The sequence below is a fragment of the Canis lupus genome, chromosome 17 (assembly GCF_011100685.1).
Source record: "Canis lupus familiaris isolate Mischka breed German Shepherd chromosome 17, alternate assembly UU_Cfam_GSD_1.0, whole genome shotgun sequence".
Taxonomy (NCBI): domain Eukaryota; kingdom Metazoa; phylum Chordata; class Mammalia; order Carnivora; family Canidae; genus Canis; species Canis lupus.
In genome coordinates, this window is record NC_049238.1 from 63,233,355 (window position 1) to 63,249,888 (window position 16,534).

Below are 16,534 nucleotides of genomic sequence, written 5' to 3' on the forward strand. Positions count from 1 at the left end.
TAAAGTCTTTTAAAAAAATTAAAAAAAAAAATAAAAACAAAAGACAGGCAGAAGACATGAATAGACATTTCCAAAAAAGGACTGGTGATCAACAGATACATGAAAAGATGCTAAACAGCACTCATCATCAGGGAAATGTAAACCATAACCACACTGAGATAGCACCCCTATGTGTATCAGAATGGCTAAAATCAAAATACAAGAAACAACAAGTTTTGGCAAGGATGTGGAGAAACGGAACCCTCCTACACTGTTGATGGGAATGCAAACTGATGCAGCCAATAAGGAAAATAGTATGAAGGTTCCTCAAAAAATTAAAAATAGAACTACCCTACAATCCAGGAGCCACACTAAGTATTTACCCAAAAACTACAAAAACATGAACTGAAAGGGATACATGGCACCCCTAGGTTTATTGCAGCATTATTTACAACAGCCAAATTATAGAAGTAGCTCAAGTGTCCATTTATAAATGAATGGATAAAGAAAATGTATACATATATACATACTATGTATACAATATATACAGACTATGAAATATTATTCAGCCATAATAAAGAATGAAATGTTACCATCTGCAATGACATGGATGTAGCTAAAGAGTATAATGTAAGTGAAATAAGTCAGAGAAAGACAAATACCACAAAATTTCACTGATATGTGTAATTTAAGAAACTAAACAAACAAGCAAAGAAAAAGAAAGCGGGAAAAAGCAAGAAATGACTTAACTATATAGAACAAACTAATGGTTACTAGGTGGGAGGTGGGTGGGAGGAGGAGGTAAAGAGGAGATGGAGATTAAATAATAAACTTATGATGAAAAAATAATAATAAAAGAAAATAATTTTTTAAAGATAGTAAGTGTGTAGTATACAAAATTTTAAAACAAAAATACAAACCACAAACAAAATCTTTCAGATCCACATTCAGGATGCTTTGCCCTGCCAGCCATTCAGGGTGTGCACAGCTTACATTCACAGAATGCTGGAAGTTATTATCAACCAGCCACTGAAGCAACCACTTCAAATGGCAGTCACAGAGTAAACTGCTTGTGTTCAGAATCCTGCAAAAATAAAGAAGAAAAGAAGTACCCTTTATGTTTTATTCTGTTTCTTCACCATTAAAAGTTTACTGCACACTGTACCCATGCATTTTTCTTGCTAAAACATGTTCAACCTAAATCAAACCAGAAGGAAACAAATTCAGATCGTCAGCCTCGATTCCTCAAATATGTCACTGTCATGCAAGACATCAAGAAAAGGGGTGAAACAAGGGTAAGAGACCCATTTTAGATTAAAGGAGACTAAAAAGTCATTACAACAAAATGCAGTGCATGATTCTTGATTGGAAAAAATATCTACAAGGAACTTTTCTTTGAGATTGGGGAAAGCTGAGTATAAACTGCATGTCAATTAATATTATTTTAACAACTGTAATTTCATTGACTGAGAATAGTATTGTGGCTATATGCAGGAAAACACCCTCATTCTTGGGAAATACATGCTAAGATATTTAGGAGTAAAGTGTTATGATGTCTGCAACTTCCTATCAAATGGCTAAGCAAAATAATAGAGTGTATAGAGAAAAGAGAGAGATAGAGATAGAAACAGATGGGAGGGAGCAGAAAAACATATCACAAATTTAGCAAAAAGTTAACAAGCAGTAAATCTAGGTAAAGGGTATATGGATGTTAACTGTACCTTCCTTTCAATTTTTGAGATTTAAAATTTTCCCTAGAAAAATTTGGGGAAAAGCTTACCATATACACTGCAGCATAGAGATGTTTGTTGTGGAGAAGACAAAATTACTTTCAAATTATTTCATCAAGAATGAAAACACTTCAGCCCTGGGGCAATGTGTACTGCAACTTAAACTAAAAACCAGCGAGATTTTATTTGTTGTCTATAATAGGCCTATAAAACATATCTAAAAAATCAGATAGGTTTTCTCTTAATGACCTGTGACTCTCCCATCCACCTGGAGTTAGTGAAAGCAAATGATATTGAGACACTGTAACTTGCTTTGTGTGTGACAAAAAAATTCCCATCAAGTTGTAAAGTATCTAAGCTCTGATTCCAAAAAAGTTTCAGTCTTCAATGGTATCTCAAAACCCTTATTTGACTAAGGATTATTTTAATTCATCAGGCCAAAAGTTACCTTTTGCATTTAAGAATTCTTAGATTATATTCATTCATTGATAGAGAAATATTTGAGTCTACTCTATGCAAGGCACTGTTCTAGGCTGTGGCGATACAGGCCTCATAAAATTTATGTATTCATTAGAGCCAGGCAATAAAAAATGGCAAAGTACAAAGTCAGAAAGCAAGTGCTATCAAGAAAAACAAAGTTAAGCAAAGATACAGAGAGGCAGCTACCAGTTCAGATAAAAACAGGGAAAAATTCTTTGAAGAGATGGCGTTTGGGCAAAGACCTGAAAGAAGTGAGAGCAAATCCCACAAAGAACTGAGGGGAGAGTGTTGCATACATAGGAAACTATGTGCAAAGGCCTTTAAGCAGACGTCCCCAATGTGCTTGAGGAATAGCAAGGAGGCCACTGAGGCCAGAGCACAGTGAGGAAAGGGATAGTGACAGGAACGAGGTGAGAGAGCTGGGCAGGAAGAGCAGACCATGCATGTGCTGTATTTATACACTAAGAAAAGAACCTGAAGTATTTTCTCCCTTTGTGTGAAGGAAGCCACTGGAAGGTTAAAAATAGAAGAGTGATGTGGTCTGATTTATGATTTCTAAGCATAAGCTAGGCTCATGAGACCTGGACTCAATCCTAATTCGGCAACTTACCTCAAGCAACATACTTAAATGTCTCCAAAATCTCAGTTTCTAGTTCTGGAAAATGAGTTTGAATGCCTATCTCAAAAAAAAATTTGAATAAAGCATTTAGCACAGCGCCTGGACACAGATACCGCTGAATTCACATTACCTTCCTTTATTTCTGTTCCTTTTTCATCTTTCCACACTCACAAGTGGTTGTCTTTGAGTAGTGGGGATCCGGAGACTTGCACTCCCTCTAGGTTTAGCTATGTTTTCTAATATTTCTACCATGATTATATGAGTTTAGTGCAAAATATTTTTTAATTTACATAAGACTCTCCCATCTCCCCCCAGTATTTATGCATAGCACTGTGAAGGATACTAGAAAGCATAAAAATATATTTTAATAAATATACGATGTAACAGTATTGTAACTATGACTTCGATTTAGAGTGAATCAAAAGCAACCAAAATTTCTCAGCAAAAAAGGTACGTTAAGAGTTTCCTCCATCAGCAGTTTGTTTAAACCAATTCTCAAATTATCAAATGACTGAAGACTGAAACTACACTCTCCGCTTTCACCTACTACCTAAATTACATTTTATACTGAGCTCTCATAACAGAAGTAATAATTTTATTGTTGGCCCTTGGACTATCATGAGGAAAAAATAGTTAATACTAAGTTGTGCCCTTAACAGTTAAGCCTAGGAGAAATAACTCGAAATATTTCAACAGACTTCTCCCCCTGCCTCTGCAAAGTACCCCCCAAATAAAGAGCCACTTAAAAAGTCTGGCAGAAAATAATTAATGATGATTTCCATAACATTTTTATTTTATTAATATTAGCTATTCAATTTTCACTATGTGCCAGGCTCTGTATTGAGCATATTAGTTTCCTAATATATTTAGAGGAAAAAAAATTCAAACTCCTTCTGACTCAATAGGCCTAGGTGGTCTGCTTCCTGCTTAACCCTCTGACCTCATCTCCTACCATTCTTCCTCTTGCTCTTTTCCAGCCACACTAGTGTCTTTGCTGTTCATCAAGCATAAGAAGCAAGCTCCTACCTCAGGGCCTTTTCACTTGCTGTTCTCTGTGCCTAGAATGACCTTCACCCAGTATTCAACACTTTGTCACTCACTAAAGGTCCTGACTTAGATGCTGTTATCTCCAAAAAGCCTTCCCTCACTATTTTATCTAAAATGATAATCCAAAAAAATAAAAAATAAAATAAAATAAAATAAAATAAAATGATAATCCTGCTCACTCCCCATATGTGTGGCCCACCTTTATTTTCCTTTAGAACTCTTATTACCTGATAAGATATTATCGATCTACTGATTCTTTGACTTCCTTACTAGAAATTATTTTAATATACGGTAAGGATAGAGACTTGGTCTTGTTCACTACCGTGTTTTTAGCATCTAGAACAGTACCTTACGTAGCAGATGAGAATAAATATTTCCCGAATAAACAGATTATCTAATTTTATCCTAATTTGTCACAGCAATGTCAAGTTGTTCTAAAAGTTTCTAAATGCTTACTATGAATTTCTATCCTTATCTTATCACAAACCAGTTCTGGTCCACAATCCTTCCTTTGTTTTAGTCCACTGATGCTTAACATTGGCTGAATATTCAAATCACCAGAGTTTAAAATTAGTACCAATGTTCAACTAACCACCCCTCCTCCTGGGAAATATCTAAACCAATAACAGCAATTTTTTAAAAAGCATGAATGAAAAAGGACATAAAATAATATGTGTTTTTCAGCTGCAACTATTTAACAGTGTTTGACCATTTTATTAACTTGAAAAAAAAGATTAGAGACATCCTCTCTGACCATTATACTGAAAGTGCTGGATTACCTCCAACAAGTTACCTAATACCTTAAGTATATTAGGATTAACTGTAATCCACCCTCAGGTTTCCAGCTTCAGAGGGTTGGGAACACATTTTTCCAATAATCCAAAAGTAAATGGGGTGGGGGAGGAACAGGAGGATATAAGGAAAGCACAAGGAACATGCTAAGGTCTCTTTAACTATAAGCATAAGTAAAACATAAGGTCTTGGTGCCACAAACTCCAGGCTTTTTGATTCTGGGTTATTTTAAAATTATATCCAGCCACTAAAATAACTGAATATTAAAACTCTTTTTTCCCCCCTGCCTAAACTGCATGTTTTGGGAATCATATGGGTCACATTCATCACACTTAAGCACAAGCATGGATAATGATCTAATGATTGGTGACAAAAAGATTTAAGTTACGTACAGTTCTTTCAAGCGAGTCTGAGAAAAAGCATTTTCTTGGATAGACATTATAGCATTGTTGTTCAAATCTCTGAAATGAAGAGAAATTAAACATTACCAGTCACCATTTCTACAATTAAATTATATAAACACTTGAAATGGTCATGAGAACTTCTGCTAATAGCAAAGATTATTTATACACTGAGCAAAATGGATGCAAAATACTTACAGATGCTCAAGGGATTCAAGACCAATGAATGCTTTCTTTGTAATTGACTTAATTTGATTTCCTTGTAAGATTCTGAAATACAAACAGATCTCCTAATAAAGCTTTCCACTAAGAAAACTTAATTCATTAAATCAAACATTTACCTATAAAAAGTGAAAATAAGTTTAACATGCATTTTTTAGAAAGTTGTGAACCTTTATAACCACCAATGCAAAGCACAGAATGAAGGCCTCTATTAAGAGGTTGGAACTCAACGAGGTGCCTGTGAGCAGCCATCTGGACCATGATGCACTGATAGTTTTCATATGAGAAACTGGATTATAGTCCCAATCTCCCCCTTTTTAGCAAATGATCAGGTCAAAGATTTTCAGACTAGTGGGAAGCCTTGGAGAAATTCTCAGGAGAGAATATTTAAAATCTTACTTCAGAGAATTCCTTTCTAGATAAATTACCCATAAATCTCATATGATTAAAAAGATGACTGGTTCAACTCTGGTTTCTCAGTGCATTTCTTTTACTTGAATAGAAATTCTAGTACTATGAATTATTTCTCTTTGAGTGCCCACAGGCAAGCTTTCCATAGAAAATTGTCCCACCACTGAATGAATCAATGAATGAATGAATGAATAAAATGTAAAACCACCAATAAACAAAAAACGTAACAAAAAGCTTCTTCCTCTCGTGGATGAGTCAAAAGGCTGGCTTTCCAGCCATAGCAATAAGATATAATCCAATCACATTTAAAATTGGTTCTTGAAAATATATCTTTATAGACATATATAAATATTATAAACACATACAATTTAGTGAGACTTGTGAGTCCAGAAAAAGCTTCACTTGCATCTTCTATGGCCCATGAAATTTCATTGTTTCTTAAATTTCTAAAAATATTGCAGAGAAAGGTTATTTTAGTTAACATGACCATAATAGCACTGGGAATCATCCTGGCATAGTAATGCTAATTTTCTCATCCTTATTTTAACAGTTATTTAAGATAAAGACTCAACTCGTATTTTTTAAAGAATATCTGCAATAAGCAAGTAAGAACTCTGTCTCATAAGTAAAGGATAACGCTGGCCTTGATAAATAAATTAAGTAACCTGCTAGGAGTTTTTTTTTTAAAGAAAGATTTTATTGATTTATCCATGAGAGACACAGAAAGAGAGAGGCAAGAGACATAGGCAGAGAAGCAGGCTACCCTTAGGGAAGTGGGACTCAATCCATGAACTCCAGGATCATGCCCTGAGCCGAAGGCAGAGCTTAACCTCTGAGCCATCCAGGCATCCCCCTGCTAAGAGTATTAATCTTCCTACCTAATAGCCCCTAATTTTGTTAGCATATTAAAAATTATAGTCAGGGTCCTGCAAAAAGCAGGAGGATTTCAAGATGCAGGGGATATGGCCCACAAATGTGATTTTAGACTAATGGGATTTCTGGGTGACCCAAGCTTTCTCATGAGCCCTTAAAACTAAAATGGCTAATAAAGAATAATATCAGTATAGAGCTTCATAGATTGACAGCAATTCAACATACCCCCTGGGAAGCAAGACCCATGAACACCCATGCACTAGAGTGATCACTGCTATTTTTAAAAGGAAAAGTATGGTTCTTTTAAATTCCACTGTTGCATTCTCAGAGGAAATGCAATTGCACCACACAGTGTCCTGCTGAAAGAAGTATTAATTACAGATATTTAATCACTTTTGCTTCCTTAAAGTCATCTCATAATACAACACAAAGCTCTTTTCCTTATAATACATTTTAAGTTGTGTGAGTAATGGTAAGGAGATGGGAGATCATCTTCCCATTTAGCTATATCTTTATTTGAAGTGAAAGCTAACAGGTTCATTTTGTTTTACTAAGGAATAAACATTGAAACAATTGATGGCTCAACATTCCAAGACCTCCCCCCTCCTCCAGAGTACAGCATACAAAGAACTCACTGACCAAAGGGAGTAGGAAGTATATACTCTGGCAGGAGTATTGGCCTAAAGCCAGAATTTCTCAGATTTTATCCTAATTCTGCCTTAACTATCTCCATGGCATCAATCATTTATTTCTGCAATTACTTTCCTAAACTTTAATATTAAAAGTAATAATCCATAGTATACTGAAAGAACCTGCTTGCCATTCTTTGAACTGCCAAAAGGCTGCAGCTGCATGTGATACAAGTTCTTGGATTTGAACTGTTCTAGGTTCATCTCTAACAATGTAGAAAAAACAAAAATCACTTAATTTTTCAAGGCCAAATCTGAAGGAAGACTACCTCACTAAGTTAAAAAAAAATCAAACTAACTTGTGCAGGTATACACACCTTCATAAAATTATCATGCTTTCTCTCTCACTGATGGCTAGGTCTCAAAGTTGGGAACTTGCCTTTTTTCTGAGACCATTTATCAACTCGGAGCCTGATGACCAAAAAGTCATCTTCAGGAACATTAATAATCTACATATTATACTAACTAGCCTTTTTCTCTTATTCTGCTCTGCTTGAAATCACTGTATTTCATTAAAATACCTCTTCGTTCAATTACATTTCATGACAAGAGTAAAACATCCAACTTACAGAACCCTAGACTTTTAGAGTTGAAATTGCTTATAGCAACCATTTACTCCTATGTCCATCCTCCACTGGATAGACACATGGAAAATGACACCCAGGGAAGGTTAAGTGATTCTGTTCATCTGACAGTATGGTAGAAAGCACATGAGCTTTAGTGTCAACAGATCTAGGTTCTAATGCTGGTTCAAACATTTACAAGCTGTGTGACTTTATTCTGAATGTGCCTGATTTTGTCTAATCTCTGAAACTAAGCAAGGTCAGGCCTGGTTAGTACTTGGATGAAAGACCAGCTGGGAATACAAGTTGTGTAACTTTAAACAACCATTTTAATCTCTCTCAACCTCAGTCTCCTGATATGGAAAAGAGCAATAACATCCTAGTATTCTGAAAGCACCTAGCACATATCAGATCATCGATAAACGTTAAGTTTTTTCTATTCAAGGTTATGCAGCAAATTAACAATGAACAGTGCACCTGCCAGAGTTGCTCCCGCAACACATCCTACATCCTGCTGAATGAGGAGTAGTTGTTTTCTGATAGTAGTTCCAGGTCAGAAGACAAGAAAATATGCATACTTGACTAGCAGTTCTGTTTTATTCCACAGTAACTAGCACTATAAGAGATACTTTGTTGTTTAGTTGATTAAATTCAGAATTAAAGTACAAAGTGAACTGGCTAAAGATAAATAAGATTTATGTGTGCGGATAGAGACAAATAAGATTGACTGGCCCCAGGGTATAAGAGAGAAGAACAACTGCAAAATATTAATATAAACGTGAAAAAAAAACCATAAACATGTAGCTTGATTAGCTGTTTTAATTTGCTTTACAATTTATTCTTAAAGATTCTATTTATTTGAGAGAGAGAGAGCATGAGCAAGGGGAGGGGCAGAGGGACAAGCAGACTCCCCATTGAGCGGGGAACCCAATGTGGGGCTGGATCCCAGGACCCTGAGATCATGACCTGAACTGAAGTTAGACACTTAACCAACTAAGCCATGCACAGTTTACTATTTACTGTTAAATAGTAAATATTTACTTTACTGTTTTAAAAAAAATTTGCAAAAAAAAAGGACAGATGTACTTACAGTGTCTGAAGATTGGAAAGAAACCTAAATACACCATCAGCAATGTGAGTGACTCTGTTGTCCCCTAAATTCAGTCTTTCCAGTAAGCTTAGACCCACAAAGGCAGATTTATCCAAGCGTGTCAACTGGTTATAGGACAAATCACTAAAAACAGGAAACATGAAGGATAAGAAATTCATTGTATTTTAATTCAACTTTCCTATTCTCGTTCTATTTACATGATTAATTTAGGGCTTTCAACAAACTTCTAATGAAGAGGGATGTTAGATCTCATTATTGGCCACGGGAGTGATTTATTCCAAACTACTCTAGTCTCACAGCCTCCACTGAAATGCCATCCAACACTCACAGTTCAGATAGTCTTTGGCAGAACTCCCATGCATCAGGGCTGATTCTTTCAACAGCATTCTGGCTCACATAGAGCTGTTGTAACATTCGCAAGCCATACAACCACCCCTTGTTCACTTCTGTAAGGTTATTATGCTCTAGTTCTCTGCAGAATTAGAGAAAGAAAGGAAAAAATATGTTTCAAAATAAGGCACTGCAATGAGAAAATACCAAAACTCCATTAGGTCTTGCTCAGAGAGGCATATATACTTTTGCTCAATCCAAGTGAACCAACAAATTCTACTGAATAAATATTTATATTTTACTTACAATTTACTGCTAGAAGGTAGGAAGACTGTCTAAAAAAATCCAGATCTATAAAATCAACACACTAAGAGGTTTGATATACCTGTTCGAGGTAAATCCTGATAATTTTCATCAGCTCCAAACATTAAGAAAATACAAACCTTTTAGATGAAATGTTTGGGTTTTTTTTAAAGTAGGCTCTATTCCCTGTGTGAAGCCAGACATGGGGCTTGAACTCGTGACCCTGAGATCAAGACCTGAGCTGAGATCAAGAATCGGCCTTAACTGACTGAGCCACCCTGGAGCCCCTTGATGAAATGTCTGTAAGAATGATGAAAAGAATACCAGTTTGATAACAAAGCTTAAAGAGCTTTGTTATACACTTATTTGACATCAGAGAAGGGAGAAAGAACTAATGTACTTGGGTATAAATTAAATCAATTATCCTAGCCATATGTCACTGACAAGTCCCCTCAGACCACTTTCCTAATAATATTCTATTTTAGTTCATAGTACTTACAATTCTTCCATGTTATCCAAGCCAAAAAAAGCTCCATCCTTAAGTCTGCTAATACCATTCCGCTGCATCTTCAAAGATCTTAAGGAGTCAAGCCCTTGGAATGTCAGACCTTCCACCACTTTAATCCTGTTTCTCTTAAGTTCCCTTTAACAAAAATAGTTTTACAGTCAGAAATTTGCCAATTTGCTCTAATAATAATTAAAATAATTTAAAATAAAAAAAACCAATCTTCTTAAAATCCATCTATTTAGTTACTCACAAGAACTGAAGGTGAGGTAGCTTGAAAATCTTGGGTGGAATCATGCTGATTCTGTTCCTGTTTAATTTTACCACTAGTAAGGAACTAGATAAATTATCAAAGCAACCAGCCTCTAAGATGGTTATCCTATTATTACTCAAATTTCTAAAATGAAAAAGATAACAAAAAAATTTAGTGAAACAAAACATTCTAAAACCTGACAGCTACCCAAAGTCTATGAGTGGGCCCCAGCTCTACCACTTAGCAACTATACACAACTTAACAAATCATTTAACTACTCTGTTTCTTCAACTACAAAATAAGGATAATACCTACTTCATTTAGGTTCGAACAATTCATATGAATATGCCTTATAAACTGTAGAACACTAGCACACATGCTGATTATCATTATATAGGATAAGCCACTGTAACAAATCAATTCTATTTAATACCTTTATAAAACTGTTAGTAAAAACATCCAGAATTATACCTCAAAAATTACCATGGATGCTTAATATTTTCTGACAACAGGAGACAAAAAAACTACCACCCAAAAAAACCGACACTAGATTTGTTTCACATAGGCATATCAAAATCACAATAAATAACACACATTTCTGGGAAGTATCAATAAATAATAAATATGCACATTAAAATAAGTCTAGTTTAAACTACTTACAGGTATTTAAGCTGCATTCGAGGAAATGAAGACGTCTTAATTTCTGATATTATATTTGAACTGAGATCTAAATTCTCGAGAGCAGGGTAAAACTGAAACACTTCTGCATTTATTTCTGGGATTATATTATGGACTCTATAAAAAAAAAAAAAAAAGATTGTAATGAAGCTATTGCCAGAGACCCATCCCAGGCCCCAAAGATGTTAAATAATTAGGATAAAAAAGAAGAGTACCTAAAACAAAAGATTTAAAGCTGTACCATTCATAATTTAAAAGATCTGAAATCTGATTTACTTACAATGAGAGTAGAGTGATATTAGAGGTTGGTTCTCCAAAATATGGGATTTCTGTTAGCTCATTATAATTCATTTTCCTAGGCAAAGGGGAAAAACAGATTTTAAAGTTTAGAGGGGGAAATGCTGTCTCTTGAGTTCTGGCTTCTAGCTAATAATTATTTAGGACAGGTGCCAAATTTGAAAAAGGCATATGACTCAGAATGAATTAGACTAAATGGATTATGCTGAGAAATTAAAGGTTTTTTTTAAAGATTGATTGATTGATTACAGACAAAGAGAAAGAGAGAGAGAGAGAGGGGCAGAGACACAGGAGGAGGGAGAAGCAGGCTCCATGCCAGGAGCCTGACGTGGGACTCAATCCCAGGACTCCAGGATCGCGCCCTTGGCCAAAGGCAGGTGCTAAACCACTGAGCCACCCAGGGATCCCCGAAATTAAAGATTTTAATAAGAAATATTTTGCTGTAATGCAGATCTATGATTGATACAAATATTTTGCACATTAAGTATTTTTAATCCCAGCAAGGTTCCTGGTTCCTCGAAGTTACTTTTCTGACAGCTAATTTCAGACCTTCTTAAAGAAGAAATAATTAAACTATCCATATCTATTTATATATTTACTTATAATAAATAAGATAAAAATTATAAATTGAGTAAATTTTTAAAATACACTCATTTTTTAAAGTTATCCAAAGTATAAAGAAGATGTGGTTTATGTATACAATAGAATATTACTCAGCCATTAGAAACGACAAATACCCACCATTTGCTTCAACGTGGATGGAACTGGAGGGTATTATGCTGAGTGAAATAAGTCAATCGGAGAAGGACAAACAGTGTATGTTCTCATTCATTTGGGAAATATAAATAATAGTGAAAGGGAATATAAGGGAAGGGAGAAGAAATGGGTAGGAAATATCAGAAAGGGAGACAGAACATAAAGACTCCTAACTCTGGAAAACGAACTAGGGGTGGTGGAAGGGGAGGAGGGCAGGGGGTGGGGGTGAATGCGTGACGGGCACTGAGGGGGGCACTTGACGGGATGAGCACTGGGTGTTACTCTGTATGTTGGTAAATTGAACACCAATAAAAAATAAATTTATTAAAAAAGAAGTTGTCGGGCAGCCCTGGTGGCGCAGCGGTTTAGCGCCGCCTGCAGCCTGGGGTGTGATCCTGGAGACCCGGGATCGAGTCCCACATCGGGTTCCCTGCATGGAGCCTGCTTCTCCCTCTGCCTGTGTCTCTGCCCCTCTCTCTCTCTCTCTCTCTCTGTCTCTATGAATAAATAAATAAAATCTTTAAAAAAAAAAAAAAAAAAAAAAAGAAGTTGTCCAAAGTTTTTTAAGTTATTCAAAGTGAGATGAATCTGCCCAAGAGATGGAGCCTATGATTAATTTTATAGATGACATGTCGCCATCTGATCCTAGCAACTCTTTAAACATGTCTCCAGTGTTTTATTTATTTTTTTAAAGATTTTATTTATTTATTCATGAGAGACACAGACAGAGACACAGGCAGAGGGAGAAGCAGGCTCCATGCAGGGAGCCTGATGTGGGACTCGATCCCGGGTCTCCAGGATCACTCCCTGGGCCAAAGGCAGTGCTAAACCACTGAGCCACCCAGGCTGCCTGTCTCCAGTGTTTTAGTAGCAAAATTAATATCACATTTCACTAACCTGGTTTTCTTTTTTTTTTTTTCTTTAACCTGGTTTTCAATCACTGAACAACCTCAATAATCTAGACTACAGAAAAGAAGTCCAGAAGTCCAGAAATAAAAGGACTCCAAGAAACCAGCCGAAGTTACAAAGATCATGTCATAGAGCTCATGCATTTCCCACTGAAGCATTTTCAGGACTTCCTTCAGTGCCTACTCTTTCAGCTAAATAAGCCTGTCAATTGTTCATTAAATGCACAGCAGACCAAAACCAGTCAATTTGGAGCAGACACAGAGGGAATTCAAGGACAATGAGAGCATGAAGCTACCCCTGTCAGTAAGAAATTAAAAAGAAAAATCTGAAGGTTCTGGCATCTTAGCATAATGGCAAACAGGCCTCGAGAGTTGTGCCTCTGGAAACATCACAATGCAATAACTGGTATTAATAGTATTTTAGAAAATTTCCTCCAAAAAATACATAATACATCTCTGTATTAAAGGAAAAACTTCAGTGAAGTGGAAAACTGAACTATATTAATCACTGCATCACAGACAATACAAGAAATACCATATTTCAGGTAAATCTTACTTTTTTTTAAGTAAGCTCCACACTGGGGATAGAAAATGATAGTTACCTGAGATCAAGAGTCAGACACAACCAACTGAGCCACCTAGGCACCCCCCACATAACTCTACATTAGACATGATGCTTAACACAACAAAGAATTTCACTGGTTGAAACTGGCAAAAAAAAAAAAAAAAAACCCACACACAAGCAAAATATATTTACTCTGAAAAGGGAGGGGGAAAAACGTATTTTTGGTCCTAAGAAAGTAGACAGAATATTTCTACACAGTTGCAAACTAATCACCAACCTAATGGCATAAAGCCCAGAGAGTCTGTAATAGTAGCAAAGCCAAAGACAACAGTTTAGGCTTTTAAACAATGTCTTTTAAATATTTTCTGTCAATTTTTTGACAGTGAAATGCTGTCTACCTCTAAGAGCTTAATTTAAATTTAAACAAATAAAAATAACTTACACTTCTCGTAACGTTTCAGATTCCAAGCTGATGTTCCAGTTAGACAACCGATTATGACTCAGATCCCTAGTGGAGGACAAAAGATCATTCTTAGTCTAGTGTTGGAAAACAGACTTAAAGAAAAAAAAAAAACTGAATTAAAACATAATCTAAAAGCCCTATCAAATGTGAATTTAAGTAGGACATGCAAAAAGGAAGAAATGTTTATAAAGGATAAGTAAATATCTAGATTTCAAAATAGCTCTTTGATTTTTTCATTTTTATGAGGTTTTAAAAAAAACTAACTAGAGAATACACTCACATGGTTCAAGATATCAAAAAGTATAAAAGGAAATACAGTAAGGCTCCTACCCTGTCACTAGCTATACGATTTCCCTCCCCAACAGCAACAAATGAAAATAAACCATTTCTTGTGCAGTGGCCATTTTATGCATGCATTAGCAAATGCATTTATAAAAATGGTAGAATAATTTACACACTAATTTACCCTTACTCTTTTCACTTAACAATACATGTGATAAATCATTCCACAGCAGTACTATAAAGTTTCTTCATCCCTTTTAGTGATTACCTTATCCTTTACTGGAATGGACTATACATATTTTTAAAAGAAAAATATACTTTTTAAATAATATTGCAAAATATAATATGTAATATTATAACATACATTATATTTAGCAGTAGATAAAAGAAAATAGATTTCACAAGGCAAGAAAGTGAGCTTCTATATTAGAACTGAGGTTGACCGTATCCTTGATAGAGATACGGTCTTCCTAAAAAAAAAAAAGCAATCTAGCTCTGAGGAAGAAAAATCAATCTCCAAATTAGGTTAATTATGATGACTGGTGGTGGTGGTGGCGGCGGCAACCAACATTTATTAAGCCTCAGGCACTCTTCTATGCACTTTATACATATTAAGTGCCTAAAACCACACAACAACATTACGAGGCATACTTTTATAATCCTTATTTGCCTAGGTCAGAGACAGGTAAGATTAATAATTTGTCAATCCAAGGTCATACAGCTGATAAGTGAGGAAGCTATAAACTTGAAATTCCATCTCACTTCTAGCAAGTAGTTTGTTAGATATAGCAGAGATTTCACTGAAATTAGTCATAAGTCTAAATATTTAAATAGGCTTTAAAAATTCACCTTGTTGCTTCCTGGCATCTTTACAAGGCTGAAGTGGAATCCAGCCCACACAAGCTGTCTGCCCAAGACATGTATTATACATTACAATATGGCTAGCAATAGGGACACACCAGAGAAACATTACGGATCACTTTATCTCACTGTGTGACCACAGGCAGTTGACAGATGCATGCATGTCTGAATGATGTCTCTATCACAGCAGAACAATTTGTTCTCAGCTAGATTCATGTCTGTCCATCTGTAAAATTTAGCCACTTTCATTTAGGAGCTTAATTTACACCGTAAGGTAAGTAAGGCTAGATGAAACCATCCCTTTTCCACAACAGTTCTAATACCTTTATTCCAAGATACCTGGCACCAGGTATCAGCTCAAGGACACTCATGACTAGGGGTATGCATTGGGAAATGTTAGAGATAAAAATAGGAATATATTCCACATCCAACTCACACTTGCTACTAAACAACACTGGATAAGTGAAAAGATATTTATTGTGGCATTTCAACTAAAGAAATTCAACTCTTCTAATTTAAGTTAGATAGTCCACATTCTGCTCCTAGGGGGCTGGTCTGGCAAATAGAGAGCAACTCTCATCTGTATAGCAGGCTACATAGTGTGATTTAATTCCATACCTGATGCTTGTTAAAAATTTAACTTTTTTCCCTTTTATAGATTAAGAGCTTTGATTTTAATCATAACAGCGCTTCTAATGCCTTCTCAAACCCTAATGTCCCTGGCAATGTAACTCTTGATTGTACTCATCTCCTATAGTTCTCTCATGGATGTCAATGACCAGATAATCACATTTAAAGAAAATTATTATTGGGACCCTGGTGGCTCAATGGTTAAGCATCTGCCTTTGGCTCAGGGCGTGATCCCACATCCCAGGATGGAGTCCCCCCCCCATCAGGCTCCCTGAAAAGAGCCTGCCTCTCCATCTGTCTATGTCTCTGCCTCTCTGTGTCTCTCATGAATAAATAAAAATATTTTTTTTAAAAAGAAAATTATTATTAAAGGAACCTAAAGCAATTAAGTTAACCCAACTTACATGTGGTATAAACTACTTTATATTAAGCATCAGTGAAAACTGCCCAGTGTCTCAACTGGGGGAAAGAGTGATTTTCTCTACCTCTTTGAAGAACTTTTAAAGGCTTTTTGATGGAACCCAAAGGATAGTGGAAATACTCTGGAGCCTCTCTGCAGGATAATGCTGTCTTTAGAATATATACCTCAGTTGCTGCAAGCCCAATCACGTGCTCACTACAGGTGTCACCTCAGAGATCAGACTGGCTGGGCTCCCGAAAAGATCAATAGGCCTTTGGCTAGAGATTTACTATACCCATGCTTGGAAGAGGAAAATTAAAAACATGCGAAGAAACAGTTCAAAGCCCATATTCCTATTTTATGGATGAAAACTGTCCAGGTTGCTA

General features: G+C 35.8%; 1 protein-coding gene across 35 annotated transcripts in view; it reads right to left on the bottom strand.

Annotated features, from left to right (window-relative positions):
- Nucleotides 1-16,534, bottom strand: part of LRIG2 (leucine rich repeats and immunoglobulin like domains 2) — a 153,660-nt gene that overhangs the window by 19,068 nt on the left and 118,058 nt on the right. For all 35 annotated transcript variants that reach the window (XM_038562311.1, XM_038562322.1, XM_038562321.1 and 32 more), the window contains 11 exons: nucleotides 13,955-14,020; nucleotides 11,267-11,341; nucleotides 10,969-11,103; nucleotides 10,309-10,452; nucleotides 10,050-10,193; nucleotides 9,246-9,389; nucleotides 8,897-9,040; nucleotides 6,047-6,127; nucleotides 5,247-5,318; nucleotides 5,040-5,108; nucleotides 900-1,063 (listed from right to left, as the gene is read on the bottom strand). In XM_038562311.1, coding sequence (XP_038418239.1) covers nucleotides 900-1,063; nucleotides 5,040-5,108; nucleotides 5,247-5,318; nucleotides 6,047-6,127; nucleotides 8,897-9,040; nucleotides 9,246-9,389; nucleotides 10,050-10,193; nucleotides 10,309-10,452; nucleotides 10,969-11,103; nucleotides 11,267-11,341; nucleotides 13,955-14,020 — 1,238 coding nt within the window. The remainder of the gene's footprint in view (nucleotides 1-899; nucleotides 1,064-5,039; nucleotides 5,109-5,246; nucleotides 5,319-6,046; nucleotides 6,128-8,896; nucleotides 9,041-9,245; nucleotides 9,390-10,049; nucleotides 10,194-10,308; nucleotides 10,453-10,968; nucleotides 11,104-11,266; nucleotides 11,342-13,954; nucleotides 14,021-16,534) is intronic.